This window comes from Podarcis vaucheri, assembly GCF_965113315.1.
Source record: "Podarcis vaucheri genome assembly, chromosome: 4".
In the NCBI taxonomy this organism is placed as follows: domain Eukaryota; kingdom Metazoa; phylum Chordata; class Lepidosauria; order Squamata; family Lacertidae; genus Podarcis; species Podarcis vaucheri.
The window spans coordinates 41,351,774-41,372,363 of record NC_138762.1 but is presented as its reverse complement, the minus strand read 5'-3'; the positions used below and the strand labels follow the sequence as shown (position 1 = coordinate 41,372,363).

Sequence of the window (20,590 nt, the reverse complement as noted above, 5' to 3'; positions counted from 1 at the left end):
CATATGAGATGCACTAATATAGTAAAACCACTTTCAGGGCTTCTTTAACATTTGTTTTTCTTATCAGATAAATAAGGGGCATAGAAAAGTGAAAAATAGCACTGATTTTACCTAAGATTGGGGTATAGTAATCTGCCATTAGACTACAAGAAAGCGGAGCCTAACAGAGGTCACCAGATGCAATGGAGGGTAGAGCTTGGGTGTGAAAGAGAAAAATTCAGCCCACTAATTATCTGCCAGAATTCCTTTGGTGAGAGATGGTGGGAGGGAGGGAGATGGGCAGGCGTGTGCACATATAATTAAAACTGGGTGCCAATTTGACCTATTGGTTTAACGGAGAGAGCTTTCGGTATGAAAATGTTAAAGATGGCTGCACTAGGTAAGCTGGAAAAAAATACAGTATTTGTACAAACTTGGAAATTTTGAGCGTGTGTATATTGAAGAAAGCTATCAACATGTTGAACATATTCATCTATCAAAACTTCAAGTGAAAATATTATGGACAACTATGTTGTACTTTTGTACATAACTACTTGTGCTTTTGCCCCAGGTATGAAAGAGGAGGGCATCCATGGGCCTGATACCTCACAACCATTTCAGTGTTTTAAAATTATAGTGGGTGAGCCAATCTAGTTCTCAGTTTCTACAATTTAACATAGGTCAGTAGTAAGACGGATCACATCACCACCAAATTCTTTATACCAAGTAGGTGCAGAAAGTTTTTTGAGATAACGGGTAAGTATGTTATTATGTGTCACAGGGAAATACAAGTACATAGGCATACATCTCTCTCTCACACACACACACACACTACACATTCACTCTTTCTTTGTGGCCAGTGAAGACGGATGGACTTTCAGCAAGTATTGACTGAAACTTCAACAGAGACAAACAAATCTAATTCTAGATAGTGGCCCACAAATAATAATAAAAAAGGTTAGATATTCTTCTGCAAAACCATCCATCCTAAAGTTACAACTTTATACTAGCTTAAAGGGATCATAACAAGAAATTGCCTAGAAGCAAAACTTCATTCATTTCACCCTAATTGTTTTAGAGCAAAATGTTGTCAGTATTTCAGTTGTCTAAAGTGAAGATGGTAGGACTAGGAGTATGATCAATTCCCTCCCCCAAACATGTAGCTCAATAATTAAGTTAAGAAATAAAAATAGCAGCTGGCAGCTATAGCTAACTCATTCCAAAACAAAACTCTGAACAATTTTTATTATAAAATGATTGAAGTAACTGATGACAAGATCTTCACCTGTAGGGATTTATCTATAAACAAGAAGCTCCTAGACAGAAATGTGGAAAGAGTTCTAAAGCAGCATTTCTGAACCTTTAACCCATGCCCCCTCTCAGATTATATAAAAATGTTATGCCCCCATCCACATCTGGTGCCCCTATTTTAATTTCTAGAAAGTATTGAAACATTGCTGACTTTTAATCATAAACAGTATTTTGGGGCTTAATTAAAAAAAAATCACGAATACTTTTTAAATGTATATGTATATTCCCCCCAAAAATTCAAAAAATGCACATGAAATTTAAAATTTCAAATAGCCAGATCTTAGAACACTTTAAATATCCAGTCTGTTGCACAGCAAAATCAGATTCACTAAGGCATAAATTGTATAATGATGTGGAGAGCCTTTCTCCTGTTTTGGGATATACAGGGAGATATTTCAACCAAAATTTTTCCAAACTGAATTTCCTGAAATCCTTGTCAGTTGAATCACATTTGAGTTCCAAAAATCCAGCATCAAAGATAAAAGATTATTCAGTGTTCTCTGCAACTGGCAGGATGGTTTGCTCAGTTTCCTCTGCCAGTTATTTTGTACAGTCATCAGAATTAAGTTGCCAACTGGAAGAGTAACTAGGGTAGTACAACTGGTGTCTGAACAATGAGTGCAAAATGAGGGAGGGTGTGAGATTAGTCACAGGTGATGCAGTATAGAAAGTCATTGTAATAGCACAAATTTCACACAGATACAATTGTCATATTTATTTTGTTACCAAAAAATTAATACTACCCATGGGTAATTAATACCAAAAAAACCACAAGTTAATGGTTTTAGTAATTACATGAAAAATTGATTTTTTGATAATTAAACAATATGAAATTCATCTCTAAATGTCTGCAATTGTTCAATTATATTTTAAGCACAACTTTACAGTCAATTAATAAACCCTCTAGTAAGTGATGTATTAAGTCCTGTTGTGCTGAAAACACAATATATTAAAAGCTGCAGCCCTATCAGGTCAAAATATTATCAGCTGCTATTGAGTGTCACTTTTCTCATTTCATTCTAATTCTAAATTCATAGTTCTAATTTAAACGGACTATCAAGCCCCACTGTTTTCAATGGAAGAATTAAGAACATGTAAATTAGCATTACATTAAAATGGATTTAAACCTGCTTCACCGTGTCTGGATCATGACCATATTGTTCAGAAAGGCAGAAGGGTATTTTACTCTGCAGGTGTATAAATTGCAGTGCATCCACTTTCTGCTACATCATTACACTGAACATGTTGGAGTAAGACCTGCACACATCCCGAGATACAGAGTTATGCATGAGACAACTTCAGTTTCTAGACACCAGGTTCTTCTGATAATGCATCACTTGCACCCCCTGGTGTTAAACACAGAGACCTCATTAAGACCAACGGTTAGCTAATAACATGCTTATGTTAGACAACACAAGGGTCATACTACTTGTGTTGACATCGTTATTCGTCAAAACAATTATAGAGTTATCACTACAGGCAATAATGGAATGTTTGCAGAAATTATATAACTCATTTCAAGAGTGTTTGCACAGACAATAGTTCTGCCATATTGAAGCCATCATTTCTAATGACATCAACAGCAGCACAATACAATTTAATTTCTCTGCTTGTTTGGTTGGAAAGAAAATATTCCACTTTAAAGGCAACTTAAGGAAAAAGTAGTATCACAAACTCAGTGTTTTAGGAAATATACAGTGGTGCCTCGCAAGACGAAAAGAATTCGTTCCGCGAGTCTTTTCGTCTTGCGATGTTTTTCGTCTTGCGAAGCACGGTCCGTCACAACTGCGCCTCTTCAAGTGGCTTTTTTAAAAAAAGCGCAAGGGAAATTCGTCTAGCGAAGCAACGCAAAAACGGAAAACCCTTTCGTCTAGCGAGTTTTTCGTCTTGCGAGGCATTCGTCTTGTGGGGCACCACTGTATTCAAGTTATACATCACTACTTAAAATAATTCTTGATTTTTGTTACTTACACCAGTACAGGTTTCCCTGCTATCTTGGGATGCTTTAGAACTTCCGACATAGTTTCTTTTGTCTCTTCCATTCTCTCAACATCACTGGAATCCACAACAAATATTACCCCATATGATTCAGCATAGTAATTCTTCCAGATAGCCCGGATTCTCTTGCCGCCTCCCAAGTCAAAGATTGTGACTTCAAACCGGCCTTGCTTAAGATCAATTTTAGAAAAGCCAACAGTTGGGGCCACATCCTCTGGGGACTCTGATGAAATTAAAGGACAAGTTATGAGGCACTTGTGATACAGTTTCAATTATCTTTTTTGGGGGGCTGTGGGCACTTTAAAACAGAATACTAGTTTTTAAAATTGTAAAGTATTATATTTTTTTACATTAACAGACACACAAGCATGTGTGAGCACACACAGAGAGACACTTAACATGAATATCGGGAACCATAATCATCAAAGTATCAAATAAAGGAAAGGTAAGAAGAGGGTAATGTTTTCCAACTCAAGATCAAGTTTGGAGAAAGGGAAACCTATTCCCAACATGTTATTCCTCTCCAGCCTATTTTTGATGAGGTTAGGGGGGGGGGGGATCCATCAATCTGGTAAGAGAGATTGATGTACTTTCAGGATCAGAATAACATGAATTTTACAGACCCGTTTTTTTTACAGTTTTTCTATGTATATAATGGCTACAAATATTACAAACATGGATCACAAGATGTCACGTGGACAGACAATAATGCATAAGTTGCTGTGATCACAATGAATGCAAATTAAATTTCTTATCACCTGTCTTGCTGCAAATTATGGTCTAACTGATGGCAGGCTACCAATTTCAGCCTGTAGAACAGAACTATACAAATCCTGGACATGTTTAAGAAAATATTTCACTGTGGGACTAGAAATTCGTGTTAATAATGTCTACTGCATATGCAAAACAATGTCACGTTTATGAAGAACTGAGAGAGCTAGGTACATACCCTGAGTAGAACCCTTGAAGAATCAACCCAATAAGGACAGGGGGAGGTGACAAACTCCTCATATTAAAATGATCTTGTTTCACTTGATTTCATATTCCCACATTTGTTTTAAATGAAGATAATTTGTTGCTGGCATGCTTTCTGCCAGGGCTTCATAACCCAAGAAAAGCTAGAATGAGAATTTGTTTGGAGATACAGGCATCACAGTGCCAAAAGATGCCCATGCCAAGAGCTTTCAGGGCAGGGGAGAAGTGAAGTGACTTTCTCTTTTCACCAGTTTCAGTTGAGAACCATAATGAGGAATACCCTGATGTTCACAACGACTTTTCAGTTGTCAGGCGCTTCCACTGAGATGCTGAAAATGAAAAGCCCTTGCCCATGGGCCCTTTGGATCTGGGTCATACTGAAGTCATATGATCTTTTCACCCAGAAAAGATACTCACTATTTCACATATGAAAAATCCACTGTTATTCTGGACTGGATTCATCCAAAACAATGTGTTCATGTATGTCAGTAAACTGTCAAGCACTCAGAACAGACACTTCTGAAACTTCTCCCCAGCTGAAACAGAGATTTTATTTGATGCTAAGCTTGCATGCTGTTTTATTGGAGCTGGCAGAGGAGAGAAAGTGATGCTAAGAGAGATTTTTATGGTTGAAGGGATAAAGGTGATCTGGCAAATTGTTGGTACCTTCCCAGTTATAAATAGGAATATAAAAATATCATTAGAATAACACTTTGTTATGCACATACAATTTCCTTCTTTCCAAATTATATCACAAGTCAATATCATAAAACGGTAGTACCTACAACATTGATTTTTAGGTAAAATTTACTGATGTCTGCTCATTACTGTGCATTTCAGCAAATAAGAGTTACTGCACATACAAAGGGGGGGGAGGCAAAAGGGAACCATTGATTTTCTATCCTAAACTAAAATGTGAAATGCCTCATTAATGTGGATATTTTATATATGCGCTGTAATTAAAAAATAATTTATGTCAGCAGTTCCTCAAATGCTTACCAAAGATGTTTCCCTTCCATTTTATGACGCAAGGTGACTCCTAACAAATATTTTTCTCTACCATGATAGAGGCACCAGTCTTCAACAACTGTCTGTAAACCCTTTACTTTGGAAACATGCAATAGTAATATGTATATATTGAAGTGCATATATCTGAGTGTAACAGCCTCATTTTGCTTCTACATTGCTCCCAAAGTTTTAGTGATATCCAGAGGCTCTGGAAGCACTAAAAATGTGCATGTGGCTAACGATGTACAAAACAAATGAAAGCAATGCTCACAAAAAAGTGAGATGTTCTGACAGTGATTCACTGCACCATCTACGAAGGCATACTCAAAAGCAAGCACAACTGTTTTCAATGGGGCTTGTTCCTTAGTAAGTGCATGAGGTTGCAGCCCAAGTGCCTATGGCATCTCCAAATATAAGCCCATGCAGAATTCAACGGAGGGGCACAGCCATACAACAGAAGTTTTGCTTTCAACTAGAAAAGAATCCACATTCAGCTTAAAAAGTGCAACTTGTGGCATCAAACAGAAAGCAATTATCCTGCTATATTACATAGCTTTTCCTAGACCTACAGTGGTACCTCTGGATACGAATTTAATTCATTCCAGGGGTCCGTATGAACCCTGAAACATTCGCATCCAGAAGTGCCGCTTCTGCGCATGCATGGCGGAAACATTTCCCATTACTTCCAGGTTTGCCGTGTGTGTAACCCGAAGGATACGTATCCAGAGGTGTTCACAACTAGGGGTACCACTGTATATGTGGTTTTGGTCTCTCATTTGTTTTTGGTCCCTCCTTAATGAAGTAACGAAGTGCAGTATCTGTAACGTATGCCTGAAAGTGTTAAATATCCTGAGCGTAATTAAACAGTATAGCCATTAACACAAATTCTTTTTTTATTCAGTTGGGGGTTTTGTATTTACTAGCATTATATGGCATCTTGCAGCACAATCCTAACCATGTCTACACAGAAGTAAATCTACTGAATTCAATGGGGTTTACTCCCAGATAACAGAGGTTAGGACTGCAGTCTTGGCCTTGTTTTAGCCAAGGGCAATAAATTAAAAAATTCCTCCTGTGCAAACATAATTTTAAAAAGCTCATTTTAATACTTTTATAAATACAAAAAATAGTTTAGATATTACTTACCTCCTTGGATTCCTTTCACTGTTGCTGTTTTTCCAGCATTATCAAGACCCACCATGATTAATGTCACACTCCTTTGAATTATATAAAAAGAAAAAATATTTTCAGACTTTGTCCTGACTGAATGCCATACAGAATTTTTTTTTTGGGGGGGGATTGAATGTATCTTTGAGAATCATCAACACCACCAGGTACCTATTATTTATATGCAGCACCATTCATAACTGCAATCTTACATGGAAGAAATGGAGAGTTGGGAATGGAGGCATTGGGAAAATAGGGGAAGAATATGCAAAAATTTTCAGCTACTCATACCATAGGGTAGTGTGACTAGGGGAGATACTCCAAAGGCTTCCTGGAAAATGCAAGTTTTGAGAAGGGACTTGGAGCACAAAGGGATCCTGAGATGCAGTTACATGAATATGAAGAAGCAGAGGTCTCCCTGTGTACTTAAACATGCTTTTTGTCAAGTTTTTCCCCCACATTTGTACAAACTTTGAAATTTCTTTGAGCATTGGGTTGCTTTCCTCTCGTGCTATGTTCAGATACCTGTGTTTTTATTGGGCCATACTGTGGCACTGGAAACAAGTACCAGGGGAGAACTAGCAAGCTCTGGATATTGCGTTGGGTAGAAGAAATCAATTTTCTGCTTAAAAAAAAAAAAGCACATCAGCGCTTCTCAGGAAAAAAGAGGGTGGGATTCTGTTTTTGCCTCTTGATGAATGTGGATAGATGATGTCAATTGTAGCACTGAACAGAAATGTTGTCGCGGTTTTCCTTGTGCCATGTTGCCATGCCTTTAACCACCACATTTCCCCACATACAGATTATGTTCCCCCAGTTAACAAAGACATCATGCTCATATCCAGAGGTCTTTGTTCTTGAACTAATCTCCAGCAGAAAGTGCTACAGAGACTGAATACTGGTTCAAATAAAGCCCTGGGTTAGTGAAAATGGACACAGGGACCTTTACCTCCAAACAGTTCCAATAAGTTTTTAAATAAGACTGGGGAATAAGAACAGGCACATGAATGCCACTAATAAAGGTCTATTGTATTTTCACATCCACATGCCCTTTCAAAGAGCACATTTAAAGTTACCAATTTCTTTTACCCTCTTCAGTTTACAGTTTTAAAAATATGCCATTTCAAAATGGTTGTGCTATTGTTGTTTATAAAGCCTTTGGGTTGTATCCAGTGCTGCATGAGTGGCACTCCACCTGCACAATTTGTTCTCATTCACCCTAAAATCTGTTCTAGAGGAATCCCAGGAACAAATTTTGAGCTTGTGCAGTGGCCTGTAGGAAAATCAGAGCTCCTTTGCACAAGCAGAAGTCTGCTGCACAAGTAGAACAGCATTGGATATACTCATCCTCTTTGTGACACTTGCCAGACATAGTACAATCTTCAGACTACTTCAAGGTATTAAAAAGGAGATGGTTGTAACATCTAGTAATTTACCTGACAGGTTCTCGCCACCGCTTTAGCCAGTTGCAACAATTGGCCATCAGACTATACATCCCTATCTAACAGCCATTCAGCACACCAAATGAATTAAGGACGCAGCATGTAGACGGATCCTGGAGTTCCAAGACATGAGCAACTCGGATGCTGTCTTACACCTAAAATAAAAAAGGGAGGAGGGGGTACAATGAATAAAGAATCACCAAGCTTTATTATTCCAAAACCAACTCAAAAATCAACAGCTTTTATAAGGCTAGCTTTCAAGTGGCTAACCCACTGAAAAAGTTGCCGTTTAAAAAAGCAGGGTTTTTTTTGTTTTCAGTGTAGTGGAGCATCATCGCTTTGCACCAGATACACAATTTTGTAGCAGGGTGAAGAGGAGCAAGCTGGATCCTAAGTTTTCCTAGATAATGGATACAAAATATTCCCAGATGTTGGATTTTAACCTTTGGAAATATTTAGCCGGCACCCCACACTGGATTGAGCCTCGTTTCCCTAATCAGGCGCCCAGAAGGCATCTGGGCCCGAGCCTTAGGGGCCCCTTTTACCAGCGCCTCAGGTAGGAGCACGTCAACACACCGAGACAGGTCCGCCACTCCCGGCTTCCCCATCACAGCCAGACCCTCGCAGGGGGGGGGGTCCTCTTCGAAGGCGCCGCGCGGGACTCGCCGGCCCCTCCCTCCCTCCCCGCTAACCGCCCTTTCTCCGCCTCACCCGTCACTCCGGGAGCCCCCAAAGCGGCCGCCGGTTCTCAAGAGCGGCCCTTCCAACGGAGCCACGTGACCCCCCGCTGCTTTCGCCCCGCCTTCCCCTCTTTCACGTGACGCCTCGGGAGATCGCTTATTGGTTCGGGTCCCCGAGGCAGGCCGATAAGGATGCGGGGCGCGCAAGGGACGCGTAACCAAGCCGGTTTCCAATGGTTACCAGGAGAGCGGAGCGAAGGAAACGGGGGCGGGGGCAAGGAAAGGAAAGGAGCCAATGGAGAGCGGGCGGCGGCTGGATTGGCGGCTGCCCGCCGACCATTAGTTGCGAAGGAGGCGGGGAAGGGTTTCCAGGGTGACCAGAGCTCGCGCGCGATGCGGATGCGCAGCAGCAAAGGCTGCCTTTTGAGAGGCGCTTTCTCGCCGTAGGAGACTGTTCTCTCCAAGCACGTAAATCCTGTGTTACCACCAGTCGACACTTTTTTTAAAAAATGCATTTATGTCCCATGTTCTTGCCCGAGGAACTCAAGGTGGCACGCATAGTTCTCATTTTAATTCCCACAACAACCCTGCGAGGTAGCTAGGTTTGGCGGAGAGGCAGGGAGTGACCCAATAAATAATAATTCTTCCCTAAAAGTCCAATGCCTACATCATATGGAAGGGGCTTCCTGCCAGCAGGAGTCCCTGGGCTAGTACGCTATATGTGGATTAGGTCCCTCCCTGGATTCCCATCTCAAATCGACTGACAAGAACGGCAGCTTATGTACACACAGTAACTTAAAACGTAGCCTACCTTAGGCTTGTTGTGAATACACAAGGCGGAGGGGAGCAAAGCGCACACAACCTGGAGCACCTGGATAGAAAAATAAGATAGAAATAATATGTTGCACAGAGCATTGTTTTAACAATGAAACACACCTCCATGGGAAGTGGTGATGCTCACCATCTCGGATGGCTTTAAAAGAGGACAGATACAAGGATGATGAGGCTCTCCAATGACTGCTAGTCTCAGTGGCTAGAGCAGGGGTCAGCAAACTTTTCAGCAGGGGGCCGGGCCACTGTCCCTCAGACCTTGTGGGGGGCCTGGCTATATTTTGGAAGGGGAAAAGGCCGGATTTAGAAGGCGATTGGGCCGGATCCGGCCCCTGGGCCTTAGTTTGCCTACCCATGGGCTAGGCTCTGTCTCCAGTATCTTCTGAAGACTAGCTGCTATCGATACATAAATAGAAACCAAAGTCCAGTCAAACATAAACTCAACCTGGCAAGTAACAGCCTTCGATTTTTTTTTGGGGGGGGGAGCGAGCAGGATAAGGCCAGTGGCCCGGTGACGCAGTGCAATGCTAAAGAAACCAGTGGGGAAACATATGATGGAAAGGCAGCTTTGTCTCTAATACTGTATCCCTCCTCTCTCTCTCTCCCGTCTTTCCCAGTCAGCTGCTGGAAACTAGCACCAGGGAGGTTCAACGGCCTCTGGGATATGGACTCGAGGTTCCCTCCCGTGCTTCCTGTTTACCCACCATGTGAAATGCAGCAGGAATGTTTCCTGGAAATGTCCTGCCTCTGTATGCAACCAGATTCCAGCCCCCAGCCAGTCTCCTCTCCCTCCCCTCCCTCAGCAGGGGGAGGTCTGAACATTTTCCCTGCTGCTGCCTCCCTGATTCCAGGCACGGTGTCAACAGAGAAGCAGCAGCAAGAAGGCGACCTGTCAGCAAATGCAAATAGCCCCCTCCCCTTCCTAACCCCCAACAGATACACACGCCCTACATAACCCACTGCAGCTACTCCCCCAAAGGATGAGGCTTCACTGCGTGGCTTGCTTGTTTATTTCCTGCCTGTATATTTCAGCGATCGCTCTCTCTGAAGCTAGGACATGTAAGTAAAATCAGTTGGATTCCCAACTTTAGTTAAAAGTTCGTTTTTGTTTGCTTTTCCAGTGAAACTCAGAATTGTGTCCCGGTGCCCTCTTGCTCCAGCTGGGTGCTTGTAGTGTGTAATGACAATTGCAAAACCGTTCTAAAAACAAAAAGGGTGCGAAGCATGTACCTTTGCATCAACAAATTTCTGCAATAGTAGAGATGCAGCACATTTTCTTTGTGTGTTTACTCAGGAGTAAATCCCATTGAGTTCAAGGAAATTTGCTCTCCAGAGTGTGTGCGGAGGACAACTGTAAACTTGATTTGGCTGATTTGTATCAGGTATGGCTGAGAGATGCTGATTTTGATTGTAAAGAGCTGCTCTTGTTGGAAAAGTGACCCTGTTCTGCTCAAATAAATCCCCATCCCCCATCCTGAAGCAATCAGTTTTTGTGCAAAGCAGAGCTAAGGACTAGGAAGCAATCAATGTGCTGAAGAAGTAATTAGTAATACTGACAAATAAACATGTTTTCCACTACTGCAAAATAATGAGGTCACTTAAAAAACAATGCTGTGCTGCTGAATGTTTATGCAATATCTGACACAGGATAATAACAAAAATTAATAATGTTTCTTTTTCTGATCAAGAGTCAGTTCTCTTTTTGTCCAAGTTTTTGGCAGTATTCTTTCACCATCACATTCTTGGTTTTCTTTCTTTCTTTCTTTCTTTCTTTCTTTTTGGAAGTACTGTGCTTTTTCTATCACAAAGAGGTATACTATAGTAGCCTGTCACCTTAAACCACAGCTTAAATTAAAACAAATTATGTTTTAATGTGAACAAGCAGCGTGCTGTTGCATGCTGCTCAAAAGTTCCCATGATGCTCCTAACACATGCACACACACCACACTGTGGACTCAGATTATGGGTTGTTTCTAAGCAAACCATGATGGATTTGTAAGGTTTTTTTTTCTTGGTGCAGTAGCAACAGAAGCAGAGGAGGACTCCACAGGAACTTTTCAGCAGTATGCAACAGCACACCGCTCATTCACAATAAACCATAGTTTGTTTTAAACTATGGCACAATGGGGGCGGTGGCAAAAAGTTGCTGAGGGCAAAAAGGAAAGGCATTTTCATAGCCTATGACCACAATGCCCATTAGCCTAATGTAGGAGAATGAGGAGAGATTTGTTATCCATGGTAAATGTGTTTAGGATTGCTTGTTCAAAATGTCAGAAATATTAGCTTTCAAGTAACACAGAATTTACCTCTGCTTTCAACGTTGGTATCCAAAACTAAGACTTGAAATTAAATTAAAAGAATGGTGTTACATAGCTAGGAAAGCTGGGGGGGGGGTTAAGATAGCAGAAAAGTTTTATTATTTTTATTGTAGAAGTCTGACAAGTTTTATTAGAACGGCTGCATCTCACAGCGATCTATGGGAAAACACTTTTATTTGATGGACATTTTGATTGGAATTGCTTTCATTCAGAAATGATATGCTGTACATAGAAAAGTTTTTTCAAAGTTATAAATCTTAATAGATTTGCTTTCCTGGATATATTACTTCTGGCAGAATACAGAAACAGATTTTCAACAAATTAAACAAAGGCAAGGATCCAACAAGCAAATGCCAACTGACTTTTATAAAGCAGAAAGCAACCTGTGCAAAACTTACAATTGTATTAGTAGAACTGAGATATATCTTGAAAGTGCAGTGTATGCCATGCTGCTGTAAAAAAATGTTTTTGCCTCAAAAGATCTGCATTGGAAGGAAAGTTATTTGTAACTGAAAGCATTCAATGATTTGAACATGGGGCTAATAAAATGTTTCACTTTTACTTTTGTTTTATTGAACTATGAAGTCCATATCCTTTGGAAGCCAATAGAAAGTGCCCTGTTGACTTGAGAAAGATGGCTAGGTCAAATAGGTGGCGAGGAGTACCTCTGATCAATTTCAGCTGTTCCTGGACAGGGATAACTTGTATCCACAGCAGTTCAGGCATTGGTGATGTCAGAGATCGATTACTGGTTGCTCTGGTCTCTCCAGCTAACTCAGAGTGCAGCAGTCAAGACTCCTGACTAGAACAACCTGTCATCAGCATATAATGTTGGTGAAATGACTACACCGGCTGTCACTGTGCTATTAGGCCAGGTTGAGGTCTTGCTGATACTGAAGTTGTACAGTGGTACCTCGGGTTAAGTACTTAATTCGTTCTGAAGGTTGGTACTTAACCTGAAACTGTTCTTAACCTGAAGCACCACTTTAGCTAATGGGGCCTCCTGCTGCTGCTGCGTCACCGGAGCACGATTTCTGTTCTCATCCTGAAGCAAAGTTCTTAACCTGAAGCACTATTTCTGGGTTAGCGGAATCTGTAACCTGAAGCGTATGGAACCTGAAGTGTATGGAACCTGAGGTACCACTGTACACAATTTGGGACCAGCGTATTTGAGGGACTCCCTTATTTCCTGTGTATCAGGCATTCCAGGACTGGACTTCAACTTGCACCAGCCCCAACCAGCATAGCAAAAGGTCAGGGATGATGGGAGTTGTAGTTCAGCAACATCTGGAGAGCTCAAGTTTCCCATCCCTTCTTAGACCCTTGATAGAACTTTCTTATTCTCTTTCTTTCTTATTGCCCTCTTGTTGTCCACACTATTGAAGATGCTATACAATGGTACCTCGGTTTAAAAACAGCCCTGTTTACGAACTATTCGGTTTACGAATTCCGCAAAACCAGAAGTAGTGTCCCAGTTTGTGAACTTTACCTCGGTCTAAGAACAGAAGCCGGATGGTGGAAGGGCACCGGCAGCAGGAGGCTTCATTAGGGAAATCACGCCTCAGTTTAAGAACGGTTTTGGTTTAAGAACTGACTTCCAGAATGGATTGAGTTCATAAACAAGGTACCACTGTACAGTTTTTTTCCTGTATTTTGTATGTTCTTTCAAGACTCAAAATGTACCATTTTCTAGCATTTTCTATACTGAGCTGTATAGAAATTCTCCCAAATAGATAAGAAATAAATATACTCTCTAGTTTTGATTGGAAAGGGCCCAAATCTCATTTGATTTGCAGGCCTCACTGCATTGTAGTGAAGCACTTCTAAATGGGTCAGTTTCCTTTCACTTGAATCGAAACATATGACCTACATGCAAGAAGATTTCTTCTTTCCCTGACAGTAAAAGCCTTATTCATGACTCACTTTTCAGTGACTTTCAACCCTAAACCTAAAGCCCAAGCCAGTGCTTTTTTTTCTGGAAAAAAGGGTGGGAGGACTCACTACAAGTTTGTTTGTTGTGGGCCAGTCACAATGCCATACACATACAGCAATGGCTAGATGTAAGATGTGATTAATAAGCGCAAGCAGACAGTGATCTGGATTAGAAATGGCAACAACTTTATTGATTTTTGGCTCAGGCATTGGGGGGTATATCAGTTCCAGCCCCCACAGGACCCCCCCTTCAAATTATTTATTTAATTTAAAAAGTTAAGGGAACTCAGCTCCCCTGAGTTCCTGCTCAACCCCCCCAGCCCAAACCAAATCTTATTTGCTCAGAAGTTGTCCCACTGAAATAGGGTTTTATTTTTATTTAGAAATGCAGCCTTGTTTATCCAAAATACTGTCCTTGTCTATTATCTGAATAATGCTCCAGATTATGGAGAAATGCTATGAACCATTCAGACTAGCAAAATTGATTTTTTAAAATACCTTTTTAGCAGCAGTTGCTGTATATCCTACAGCTGTGTATCCTAACATATATATTTTTTGTTCCTTAAGTAACCTTTTGTTCCTTAAGTAACCAAAACAGCACCATTAACAGCAGGGTTCAGAGAAACCCAAGTTTCGCAGAAGTTTTTAAAAAATACAGAGGGAGAAAGTCTAACCAGGGAGATGAGACACCCCAGAGCAGCTCAAAGCAGTCTTTACATTATAAGTGGCCACGGGATGCTGAGTGTCTGTTGTGGGATGGGGAATATAAAACCAGGCAGTAGTGGTGGGATGGTGTGTCTTTGGGAAAGTCATGTCTGGTACCCTGAATAGGAGCACTCCATAACTATCTATTGTAGGCCCACTTGTATGATATATTGCTGCATGTTCCCTCTGTCAGGAATATAAGATTATAGTGCTTGAAGAAGTGCTAGTGGCATTGAAGTTATGCTACACCCTCCCCAGGAAGGCTCAACAGATCATTTTATTACTTAGTTATAGGTGGCAGGGTTTCTTTCTTTCTTAGTAAACACTGTTGTGCACATTTTGCTAGTGCTATATTATAAGCCATGTAATTATATCCTACAGATATAAGCACATTCATTTACTAATTTTATAACTTTTTAAAAATTTGTAAAATATCTTGAGTTCCAGTCTAAAAAAACCATACAAAGAAGAGTCTACTAAAATTTACATAGGGCTATGGAAGTTTTTTTACTAGTCGCCTTCCTGCCTATTCACTACTTGGATTTTAATCACAGGACGTTATTAACAAGGCAAAAATATGGAAAGAATGCACAGTTCCAGATAATCCCACATTACAGACACAACTATGGAATGGTCTTGCTGTACAGTTGTACAGGCACAAATCTGCTGTTTTTGTATTTGCCAATGTAGTTTTTTTCTTTACTCAGTTGTTTCTCAAGTATACAAAGGCTATTTCAATATTTTGTTCATTTTACCCAGTCACCTAGTTAGAAATGTCCAATCTTCTTAACCCTTCTCATATATACATATCAATACCCACAGACCAGTCCAGTCCAAGCCAGTAGGAAGAAGTTGAGCCTAGTTTAGCTGGAGTATCCTTGTTCTCTCCCTAGAGTGCTTTGCATGCCAATCAGTCTCTGCTGTCATGGGCCTCTTTTATACATCCCTGCCCAGTATGTGGGGAACTGAGCTTGTTCATTCGTGCTGCACGGGCTTCATTGCTTGCAGATTCCCTCTAAAACAGCTTATTTAAGTATTCTTAAAGTTATCCTCTCTATCATTTTGACATATAACTAACACAAGCAACTGTTCAGTGACAATCCATTGGTAGAGTAGGTGGATAAACTTGCTGCAGAGGGGCAGCTGATCAGTTTCCCCATTCCATGCCATTTTCTGTCTGTCATTTAATAGTCTGTGGCTGCTAAGCAGTTCAGTGCTCATTGGGCTGTTTTGTTTTTAAGGGGTGGGGTGATCCTTATTTTTCCCAATTTGATACCACTCTCATAGTTTTCAGTGGCTGGTCTTTTGGCTCCTTTTCTGCTGGTGCTCAGCCCCCTGTGTTTACTATTAGAGGGGGTTGCAAATGAAAGGCGGTGCTCAAAACCAGAGTACTACCTTTCCTTATGTATACTGTAGATGGTTGCCTAATCACCAGGATAAACCAACTATCCCCTGCCTGGTTTGTCCCCCAGCCTGAGGCAGGGGAAACTCAAGAGTGGCTATTTTTTTCACAGTAGTCACATCCACACCATACCCTTCAAGAACTCTTATACCACTTTAATAGTCATGGTTTTCCCCAAAGAACCCTGGGAACTGTAGTGCTAACCACCAGGCCTACATATCCTTGTGCCCTTGAGAAACTACAGTTCCCAAGATTCTCCATGAAGAAGAAGAAGAAGAGTTTGGATTTGATATCCCGCCTTTCACTCCCCTTCAGGAGTCTCAAAGCGGCTAACATTCTCCTTTCCCTTCCTCCCCCACAACAAACACTCTGTGAGGTGAGTGGGGCTGAGAGACTTCACAGAAGTGTGACTGGCCCAAGGTCACCCAGCAGCTGCATGTGGAGGAGCGGAGACACGAACCCGGTTTCCCAGATTACGTGACTACTGCTCTTAACCACTACACCACACTGGCTCTTGACTGCTAGTGTGGCATGGATGTGGCCAGTGTTCTCTCTTATGTGGATGCACATCACATGAGGAGCCTGGTCACCATGATACTTTCTGTATGAAATGACAGGTTATAGGTGCTGGAAACGTGCTAGGCTGTTGGGCTCCACCTCCCTGTTCCCACCCACACTGTTCATTTAAAGCACATGCCTTTCCTCAAAGAACCATGGAAACTATAGTTTAGCCTTTACAGAGCTACAATTCTCAGCATCTCTAACAAACTACAGTTACCAGTACACTTTGGTGAAAGCCAGGTGCTTTAAATGTATGGTGTCTGTTCCATTGAGAAGGTATGGAGTGTTCCTGCTTGCTGCTGTCCTGAAAGGCATCTTCAGGTCTACTTAGTTTCACGTCTAACTGACTGGAAACAAGAATTCTGTATCATGTGAAATTGACTAGACCAGAAACTGGCTGCTTCTCTGGAAGATTTTCCAATCTTCATAGCACTCCATAGGTTCATTCTTCATTATCACAGCTGGCTTCATCGGGAATTTGTCGTGTTCTTAATATGTTTATCAAGTTCTCAATGGGTTAGGATTTTTAGCACACACACACACACACACAAAACAAAGCAATGCTGACATTTAATTAGTTATACTGCTTTAATAGTGATCCACGTGGCCACCAAATCTTAACTTTAAATCTTTGTTATAATCTAAGACATTGCTTGGTTGCACAGCAGAGCCTCTTACATGCAAAATGCTTGTTGTTTTTTAAGTTTTATCTGAGCATCATGCATCAGAGTTTCTTGCAAGAAAACGTCGAGCAAACTCCTTTATGGAAGAAAGCAAGAAGGGAAATTTGGAGCGGGAGTGCATTGAAGAATACTGCAACAAGGAAGAAGCCAGAGAGGTCTTTGAAAATAACCCTGAAACGGTAAGAGCTCTTAAGACTATGGACAGTTTCCAGTTACTAAGGGTGGCAAGTAGTCTTGGTAGAGCATAGCCTGCTTCTGTGATTTATAGAATCATATAATTGTAGAATTGAAAGGGACCCTGAGGGTTGTCTAGTCCAACGCCCTGCAAGCAGGAATCTAAACTGAAGCATCCACAACAGATGGCCATCCAATCTCTGCTTCAAAACCTCCTGTGAAGCAATGCCCACCACCTTCCGAAGGAGTATGTTCCACTGTTGAACAACTCTTACCATCAGAAAGTTCTTCCTGATGGGGAGTTGGAATCTCCTTTCTTATAACATGAAACCGTTGGTTTCCAGAGCAGGAGTAAACAAGCGTGCTCCATCTTCCATGTGACAGTCCTTTACACATTTGAAGATCGCTATCACATCTTCTCTCAGTCTTCTCTTTTCCAGGTTAAACATACCCAACTCCCTCAACCGTTCCTCATAGGGCTTGGTTTCCAGACCTTTGATCATCTTGGTCACCCTCTTCTGCAAACATTCAAAACATGTCAATATCCTTCTTAAAATGGGCTGCCCAGAACTGGGCACAGTAGTCCAGGTGTGGTGTGACCAAGGCAGAACTTTTATTTATTTATTTCAACAATTTGTACACCAGTTAATCACAGTTGTCTCTAACTGGTGTACAATAAGACTAAAAACGAGTTACCAGTAATACTATAAAATCAGAATTCAATTCAGTAAGCCTTCAGTAAGCATTTGATAAGCACTGGAAGTTTAACATGGAGGGGAAATATCTGACCTTAACTAGAAGGGAGTCCCACAAAATTGAGCCCACAATAGTGCATGTGTGGCTCCTGATGGATATGAGCCATGTATCCAAGCCACAGGGGACCACTAACAGTGACTCCCCAAAATACCTTGGTGACAGCGCAGGACATTCTGAGGTATGCTGTTCCTAAGTTGTTAAGGGTCTTGTAAATTAATGCAAGAAACTTGAACCAAGCCTGGCAGTGTAAGGGCAGCCAGTAACATTCCCTTCTAATGTTCAATATGTGTACATACACTTATTTTACATCTATCATTAAGCACATATTTATACACTATTCTGAATTTTCCAGCAAACCTAAATACTAGGAGCCTTTGTTTAGGGTTTGAATAGTGTATCCAAATCCTATGTACACTTTCACATCATTCAGCAAGTGACGGTATATGGGATTTCTCCATATTATGGCTTTAGTTCAGATTTATACTGCTCTTTATAAGGCTCTTGTGTCATTTAATTATTGCTCACATTTCATCCTGTTCCACTTTGATAGAGAATGACCATGCAACAGAGCTTTTATCAGCTCTTGTTATTGAAGTTTTAATTTGCTGGAAGCCGCCCAGAATGGCTGGGGCAACCCAGTCATATGGGTGGCGCATATATATATATATATATATGAGATGATGATGTCAGGTGGCCCTTAGCACTCGACCATGATTTCAGACTGTATAGAGTATACATTGATGTCTTTAAGGTGTGACCTTAAAATTATGGAACCTCCAGGTTCTAGAGTGACCAAGCAAAGGTGCACCTATCTCGTTCTTTGAAATCACAAATGAGATTGAATAGTGAGCTCAGTTACAGGTTCTTAGCCACATAATTAGAAAGGATAACCTGATCTCCGTTTGTTGGTTCCTCAAGAAGTCTTTTCAAAGTTAGGCTGCTTTGCTGCACTTTACTTAATAAATATTTTGTGAGTTGCATTAAAAAACAATTTAATTAAACTATTAAGCAAGCGGCAAATACTAAAAATGGATAAAATCAATTTCTTTATGACCTATTACAGTTACAGCACAAGCAAATTTTAATTATCATCCTAAGCATTGCAAACAATTAAGCTGTTCCTCCTATTTGATTTACATTCTAATGGGATCTGTCTTTCTTCCTTTTTCTTTTTAAACACAGGATTATTTCTACCCCCGATATTTAGGTAAGTTTCATTTTAAAAAGTGCAAATTTATTTACTTATTTAACATTTAGATGGCCAAAAAAACATTTTTTCTTTAAAAGATTTTAGGAGAAAATTGGAAGGTGGCTGCAATGAAATGGTTTGCAGTCAGTGAGACTGCTTAATGTGATTATATTTGCAAAGCATAAAAGTACTCATCTGTGTGGGCAGCATCTCCCATTATAGCTGCCCCACTGTGACACTATATGTGATGTTTTTCATTGAGAACAGGATGCACAGCACAGAACTGTTCTCTGTTAATGCCATCTTTTCTTCAATCCAGCAAGGCTAGCATCTCCCTATGAGATCACCCACTGCCCTGCATTCTAGCTTCTGTCTACAATAGCAATTATATGGAGAAAGAAACTGCATCTGAAAGTTTTCTTGGGAGCAATTATGTCATTGAAAGATGACTAACGAAAGAGCTCGCCGAACGGCCTCGGTCCAGTATACCTGAAGGAGTGTCTCCACCCCCATTGTTCAGCCAAGACACTGAGGTCCAGCTCCGAGGGCCTTCTGGTGGTTACATCACTGCAAAAAGTGAGGTTACAGGGAACCAGGCAGAGGGCCTTCTCGGTAGTGGCACCCGCCCTGTGGAACACCCTCCCACCAGATGTCAAGGAAATAAACAATTATCTAACTTTTAGAAGACATCTGCAAGCAGCCTGGTTTAGGGAAGTTTTTAATGTTTGATATTTCATCATGTTTTTAATATTCTGTTGGGAGCTGCCCAGAATGGCTGAGGAGGCCTGGCAGGTGCAACGCTCCCACCCACCCACACATGCTTTCCACATGCTTTTCCCATGTGGTGGCAATCAGATGGGAAAGATTCATGAAATGGGACCTACAAATTGAAATAGTTACCTTGGCAACTTCCTTCCATATGAGTTTCATTGTGGTCATCAGAGTAAGCATTGCTTTGTGCCCCCCAAAAAGTAAGTATGCATCTGGCATAAATGGGGACATTTTTGTTGATTCCAAAACACCTTACCCTGGAAACCTGGCTGACCTCTTTTCTCCCTGCCTTCTGCAAAAAAGTAAAAAAAAGGTTCTCTTTCAACAGGCCTTTGCTACTGGCAAAGTTTGATTATCGAGTGACATTCAGGCTGAAGGATATTGCTTTTTGTTGGTGTGATTTCAAATGGTTGTACTGTAACCTTAGCTGCCCTGGAGGTCACATTCCTGGGACAGAAGGGCAGGACCACTTCTTTTTTGCCCAAATAAATAAAGCAGCAGCTTTGAGGCTGTGTCTCACTCCACAGTAGGCCTAGCAGTGTGGGGATTGATCTAAAGGCATTGAGGGACACATGAAATGGCAGCAAGCCAGGTGCTGCTGTCTTTTGCTGCCTGATTCAATGAACAATTTGAAATAATCTTAGCTGGGACTTTCATGGGACTTGCTCCAAGGTAAATGTGTTTAGGATTGTTGCACTACTGGCCAGT

General features: G+C 41.1%; 2 protein-coding genes across 4 annotated transcripts in view; one reads left to right on the top strand and one right to left on the bottom strand.

The window, feature by feature from the left end:
* Nucleotides 1-8,753, bottom strand: part of ARL13B (ARF like GTPase 13B) — a 38,811-nt gene extending 30,058 nt beyond the window's left edge. The window contains exons 1-4 of one of the 3 annotated variants that reach the window (XM_082219757.1): nt 8,592-8,753; nt 7,875-8,035; nt 6,418-6,488; nt 3,262-3,511 (exon numbers count right to left, since the gene is read on the bottom strand). In XM_082219757.1, coding sequence (XP_082075883.1) covers nt 3,262-3,511; nt 6,418-6,488; nt 7,875-7,933 — 380 coding nt within the window. In that variant the 5' untranslated portion in view covers nt 7,934-8,035; nt 8,592-8,753. The remainder of the gene's footprint in view (nt 1-3,261; nt 3,512-6,417; nt 6,489-7,874; nt 8,036-8,591) is intronic. The other 2 variants (XM_082219756.1, XM_082219758.1) reach the window with 2 other exon arrangements.
* Nucleotides 8,754-10,190: 1,437 nt separating this feature from the next.
* PROS1 (protein S) overlaps nt 10,191-20,590 on the top strand; it is a 34,642-nt gene continuing 24,242 nt past the window's right edge. The window contains exons 1-3 of the mRNA XM_082219735.1: nt 10,191-10,450; nt 17,014-17,171; nt 19,105-19,129. Coding sequence (XP_082075861.1) covers nt 10,372-10,450; nt 17,014-17,171; nt 19,105-19,129 — 262 coding nt within the window. The 5' untranslated portion in view covers nt 10,191-10,371. The remainder of the gene's footprint in view (nt 10,451-17,013; nt 17,172-19,104; nt 19,130-20,590) is intronic.